The sequence below is a fragment of the Apium graveolens genome, chromosome 7, assembly GCF_009905375.1.
Source record: "Apium graveolens cultivar Ventura chromosome 7, ASM990537v1, whole genome shotgun sequence".
Lineage (NCBI taxonomy): Eukaryota > Viridiplantae > Streptophyta > Magnoliopsida > Apiales > Apiaceae > Apium > Apium graveolens.
This window is the reverse complement of record NC_133653.1, coordinates 143,151,417-143,157,898: the sequence shown is the minus strand read 5'-3', so window position 1 is coordinate 143,157,898 and position 6,482 is coordinate 143,151,417. Positions and strand designations below refer to the sequence as shown.

Here is a 6,482-nt window from a genome sequence, read left to right as displayed (position 1 = left end):
CAAGATCTAATTCAGACATCCATTGCAAATCCAAGAATTACTAGATGAGAGAATCTAACAGAAAATTCAACAATTTCACTAGTGAAGATATAAGGTAGATTTGAATTAACATGATGAATAACAGAAGCCCTGTAATTGATCATCCAAATTTCCCAATTAGAAAAAAATAAGGGTCCAAATTTATGGTATAAAAAACAAAACTTTTTTTTAGCTTCTGTTCAATACCAAATTTATGGTATAAAAAGCGAGGTAGACGAAACAAGTTATATTGACCACAAACTATTGTTTCTGGAAGCATAAACCAGACATTTGGAGTTCAAATATTCATTAAATAACAAAACTACTAATTCAATGACATGGTTCTCTCCATGCATATCAAGTTCACTTTCTAAATTAACCAAAACAAGCATAAGAACTCATATTAAAGATTCTAAAAACTCTGATATTTTGCCTCAGGCATTTGCCATGCTGCTCCTGCCTCAGGACAATATCGGTGTCATAAAATGCATCTAATATCCATCATTTCCTCCACCAGCACCATATCCACCTCCTCCACCAGCACCATATCCACCACGGTAGCCACCACCACCACCAAAGTTGTCACGAGGAGGACGTTCGGTTGCTTCACTCACACGGATGTTACGCCCTTCCAGTTCCTGTAAAACAAGTAGTTAAAAGTACCAAAATAATTAACAATACAAATATTCTACTTGCATTCTATTATTTGTAAATTACCTGGCCATCCATGGCTGACTTTGCTGAGCTAGCCGATTCAGAATCAGCAAAGCTCACGAAACCAAAACCCCTGGACCTCTGTGTATCTCTGTCAAAAATAACTCTGGCTGTGTATGAAGACCAGAAAAGGTCACAAGTAAGTTTATGAAGCTTGGTCTATTCAATAACAAAATGGAGCATATTTGTGTGCAAAGCAGTCCATATTACAAAGTGAAAGTTGGGAACTTCATGCATCTTGAAAAGCTGATACTTAAAATCCAAAACTGTGAATCTCACTCGTGTTAGAAGAACAAAAAGATAAAGACTTCGTTAATTTTTTGGACTTGAAGTGCATTTCAAAACTTAAGGTACATGTAGATTTCATTTTAACATTCCAAAACGAAAGTACATGAAGAACATTATTCAATTCAAAACTTGAATTCTTCAGTTTAAAACTTGAACTTAAGGGAGGACAATTCCCCACATAACAAAGTGTGAGGCTCCGCAACATACCCTACCATCAGTAACCACTGCATACTTGAAAAAAGTTTAAAAGAAAAAGAACTGATGCTTACCCTCAGTAACATCTCCAAAGCTTGAAAATGCATCTCTCAAGGAATCGTCATTAGTGTTATATGAAAGACCTATGACATATACAAGAACAACGATAAATCTAATATGAAAAAACACATCAAACAATTGAAACACTAATAACAGTTACTAATTGACATTCACATACCTCCAACAAAAAGTTTAGAGGATGCCATGCCACGAATAGCATTAAGCATAGACGGCACTGATGTTTTCATATGTGTCTGGCTGATAAGACTTCCAATTCTATTGTAAAACGCCATTTTACTGCTAAAAATATCCAAAAATGAATTCAGGAAAATCAATACTTCTGACAAATTCAAAACGAAATCATAAAGAAGATACAAAAAATTAAATACAAATCTCAAGATTTTTCTCTTTGGGGAAAAAGCACCCAAACTTAGATACATAAAGAAATTAAAATCAGATGACCCCATTATTAAGTTGAGGTATTACACTCTCAAATTTCATCATCAGACACAACAAGACAAAAACCGCAAAACAGATTTGAACACACTAAATGTAACCAATAACATAAATTGAACTCAACTCAGTAACATCAAAAAAGTTTGGATTTTTATTGAAAAAAGAAGTAAATATGAATTAAAATTGGCACAAAGGTACAACCTTTACTAAAAAGAACAATAAAGAACCGGAAAACACAAATCAAAAACATCAGATCTATCAACTAATTATCACATACACCCACATAACCGCAGATCCATCAACTACATATCATAAACATCAAAAACCAACAGCCACAAACATCTTAAAAACATCAAACTACATAAAACAACATGACATAAACCCATCACATAAAAATCATCAACACTTCAAGATTTCAAGAACCCCACAAATAAACAGTTGATAAACAATAAAAACACAATCAAACCCAATAAAAGTACTGATGAAATAATTAAACAAACATAAAGGAAAAGAACAAGAATGGGTAAAAAGATTATAAATAAATAAAGGAAAGCAGGGAGTGCAAGATGTACCTGATTCAAGGAGAGAAAAAAAAAGGGTTTAAGAGAGAGAGAGATCAAGAAATGAAGGAGAGAGGCAGCTAGGGTTTAAGGGGCGACTCACTTTTTTCTCCCAAAATGAATATCAAGTGGGGTTTTATACTGGTGTTTGTGTGTCTTCTGGCCCATATTAAACCTGATAACTTCTAGACTATTGTTTGTACACATTGTACTTCTGTATCTTATCCCTATAATCACGAACCTATATTTAGAAAATTGAAGTAATTACAAAACTTAACTTTACATTTTCTACTTTTCTGTCATTTTTTTATTTGATTATATAATTCATGTATATTATATTTTTTAAAAATTTAATTAATTATTTTTTTGTTCCTATAATTTTTATAATTAAAAAATGACTTATAAATATAAAGTGACTTTGAACTATAAGTGAGTAGAAAATTTATGTTGGTGTCTTTTTGGTTAATTCATGTTTTGTGCAGTTTATGATTATTGTAAATATAAGTAAATATATTTATTAAATTACATATACGAATAATGATACTAATTTTTATTAGATATAAAATTATAAAAGTAAAATAGGTAGTTTAAAATAATATCATGCACACTTCATAAATTTTCCTTTTTTTAACATTATTAATCAGAAAATTACTTAAATGAGAACTCCTCGAAAATTGCTCAAATGAATACCCCTAGTATAATTAGAACTAAAATTCATTCTCTAGTCACACGTTTTTATCCCTAAATTAAATCACAACCACATAATTTATATTTTAAATTTTATTCTTTATATTTCATCTCTCTGATCCACCCCCACCCCCACCCCGTTCTGCCCACCACCGCCTCCTTGTCGCCACCCACCAGATTCCAATGGCGGTGTGTGGTCTTGATGAAGACGATGTGATGTTATTGTGGTGGTGAATATTGTATGCGATGATTGGAGTGATGATATTGTTGATTATGTTGGTATAGTGGTCGGAGTTGGTGACCATGACAGGAACCGATGGAAAAGATAATAGCTGAATCTGCTGATTTATGATTGTTGGCGGTGATTTTTTAATTTTTTTGCAGTGATTTTTCATTTTCTGTGGTGATTTTTAATTTGACGGTGATGATTTTCCGGTAATCGTTGGACGTTTCGGTGGTAGAAAATGTTGGACGCCAGAGTTGATGGTGGCTGATGGGTGGTTGAATAAGATAGAAAATGATAAAATATTAAATGAATGGTAAGAATAAATATGATATATTTAAAAAAGTGGACATAATTAAATATCATATCTTACAATAATGGGGTTCTCATTGGAGTTATATTACAAGAGAAATTGAAGACAATTTAAAAGGGATGAAATAAGGTTAAGTATATTTGAAAGTTTGAATTTTTTTGTCATTTCTAAAATTTAAAATATAATTTGTTTTCCCTCTTTTTCTTTAAAGGTGTATTTTTTAGTATAAATTTCACATATTTGAATAGTCAGCCATGGGTAGCTCTTTGGGAATATTGGGAGTCGATTGGTCGAGTGGGCTGAGTCAGGTCCATATAGGGGTGAACACGGGTCAATTTGGGCGGGTTTGAGCTAAAAAACGACCCAACCCAATATAATCGGTTTACAAAAATTATAACCCATTGTATTAAAAATATTCGTCAAATCCAACCTACTATTAATATGTCGGTTTGAGTTGGGTAGGGTTGGGTTTTGTTTTCCTGTCAAAATTCAAACTAAAGATATAAGCTCTAGGATTTTTTATTCGTAACTCATCATTACAAATCTCCTAACTCGTGGTATAGATCTCTTTTACTAATGTGAGACACCAGAATTCAAGAACAAATATTATTAATACCAAGTCTTGCATATTATTAACCAAAAATAGTAAAAAAATCACCATAATTGCAGAAATATTACTAAACCGCACAGCAGCAAGTAATTAATAACACTAACGAAATAAAAAGAATTAGGCAGATGACTAACCTTATTGTTACTCTGCGCCATAAGATCACAGGCGATGAATTCAAAGAATTGTAGCCCCACAGACAAGTTTCGGAAAGGCCCCTAAAATAATAACTTAATGTCCTTCAAACAAACACTTATATACCCACAAATATGTAAATATATACACACACTTACATATTACACCACTACACGCACTTATAAACACTTAAATATCTTATACTAATTCAACTATGTGTAATATGTAATTGTGGGTGTGTGTATACACATGTTTGTGTGTATATAAGTGTTTGTTTTAAGGATATTAGGTTGTTAGGGCCTTTTCTGAAACCGGGCTGCTGCACTACAATTTTTTAATTCATGACCCGGTCGACCTGACTCGACCCACTCGACCCGTCGACTCCCAGTCTTCCGAAAGCGCTTTAAACACATTTAGAGCTTTCCACTCTCACTCGACTAGTCGAAGTGTCGGACATGTGTTACACATCTAATTTTTTCTTGATAAATTTATTAAATCTATATGTGAAATTTATACAAAAATACACTTTCATGAGAAAAGAGAAAAACAAGTCATATATAGTTATTTACTTATTTATACAATCTATTCTTTTGATCGATGACTGATTAAGATCAAGCTCATCAATATGCTTATGATCGGTTTAATATTTTTGGGGCTTTATCTTCTTACGTTTAAGATCTTCTATGTCTATAGGTTAAAAAAACAGGAAAATAATTTGTTTGAAGTTAGAATACACATTATATATATACATTTTTTTTAATACATTGTCGACTACTCTCGATTAGTCACGGCTCGGCTTGGAGGACAACTCGATCGACTCGACTTACTAGTTGATGTTGCTCTGTTTTAACGTTTAATGGGATATAGAAAGTGTGAACAACCTAGATATGAGTGGGTAAGAGACTTCTCACATTCGTAGATTTTGCTTGCTATATTCTTGGATTCTTTCTATTCATCAAAAGTTTCATGTTCACACTTTGGTTGTTTCTTTAAAATTGCTTCTTTTTTTAATACAACTAGTAAATCATTTTTAGCAACCAGGAAATCTTTCTTAGCTTGTTCTAATTCTAACAGCCGAGTCTTTAGCAAAGTGTTTTTCTCAATTAACAACGCATTCAAACACTTAATTCTAGCATTTTTCCTTTTTGAGAGATTTAAGAGTGACATGAAGTTGTATAATTCAGAAGACATATCATTAATAGTTTCTTTGCATTCATTTTCACTTTGCATATAGTGATTGTGATTACCTGATTGTTTGATGAGCTTACTTCTAGACCATCATCCTTGGCCATGAGAGCTAGATTTATATACTCTGTCTCCTCATTAGATTCATCTCCATCATCCCAGTCTTTTTCTTTTATGATGATATCCATTTTTTTAAGCCTTAGCATCTCAAAGTATTTCCTTTTGTAGTCTACAGCTTCATCACTTTTGGAGATCTTAGACTTTCTGCATTCATTGTTGAAGTGTTTAGCCATATCACCGTTGTAGCACTTGAACTTGGATTTGTCTACCAAGTTGCTACTAGAACTGAACTCCTTTTTGAATGGCTTGGAGAAAGGCTTCCTTCTGAATATGAGATTAACAAATCTCTCTAACAGAAATGCCATATGTTCATCTAACTCTTTTAGTTCATCTTGTGAGAAAGTATCATCATTGTCTTCCACAACTTTTCCTTTTCCATTGACTGGCCTTGATCTAGCTTCATCAGCTTATTTGTGTTCAGATTTCAATTTGACTTCCACTTGATTTTCACTTTTTTTGATGTTGCAAGAGCCACGGAATTATCTATTCTTTACCCTTTTTCTATTTCCTCATCTTGTTGCATTTTTAGCTCATATATTTTCAAGATCCCATACAGTCTGTCAAGAGTGTAATCTTTGTACTTATTCTAAGAGAGACTGTAGTTGTTCTTCAATTTTTTGGAAGATCTCTGAGGAACTTCAAGTTAGAGTCTTTGACATGATACACCCTTTCATGGAGTTTTAAGCCATTCAACAGCTTTTGGAATCTGTTGAATATTTCACTCAATCCTTCACCAAGAGCAGAGTGAAAATATTCATGAGAAGCTGCATCTTATTTTCTTTAACTTGCTCAGAACCTTCAAATAGTGTTTGAATCGTATCCAAGACTTCTTTAGCTCTTGAATTGGAACTTAAATATGCTTGTTTCTTGAGGGGTAGTTACTTATGGATGATTATAATTTTGATTATTCCCTTTTGAGCT

At 32.8% G+C, this 6,482-nt stretch overlaps 1 protein-coding gene across 2 annotated transcripts; it reads right to left on the bottom strand.

The window, feature by feature from the left end:
- Window positions 1–250: 250 nt before the first annotated feature.
- LOC141672462 (glycine-rich RNA-binding protein 4, mitochondrial-like) lies at window positions 251–2,464 on the bottom strand. Of its 2 annotated transcripts, none has more exons than XM_074479071.1 (5): window positions 2,304–2,464; window positions 1,454–1,572; window positions 1,290–1,358; window positions 736–842; window positions 251–656 (listed from the first exon to the last, which is right to left on the bottom strand). In XM_074479071.1, exons 2-5 carry the CDS (start codon window positions 1,566–1,568, stop codon window positions 510–512), a joined length of 438 nt encoding a protein of 145 aa, XP_074335172.1. In that variant the 5' UTR covers window positions 1,569–1,572; window positions 2,304–2,464; the 3' UTR covers window positions 251–509. The 2 variants fall into 2 exon arrangements, with proteins under 2 accessions (XP_074335172.1, XP_074335171.1); XM_074479070.1 differs by having other exon boundaries at window positions 1,454–1,575; window positions 2,304–2,463.
- Window positions 2,465–6,482: the final 4,018 nt, after the last annotated feature.

Coding starts and splice junctions, on each gene's coding strand:
- LOC141672462 (XM_074479071.1), bottom strand. CDS start 1,568: ATGGCGTTTTACAATAGAATTGGAAGTCTTATCAGCCAGACACATATG. Junction 1,359..1,453: donor CTCTAAACTTTTTGTTGGAG/GTATGTGAATGT, acceptor TATATGTCATAG/GTCTTTCATATAACACTAAT. Junction 843..1,289: donor CTTTGGAGATGTTACTGAGG/GTAAGCATCAGT, acceptor CTTCATACACAG/CCAGAGTTATTTTTGACAGA.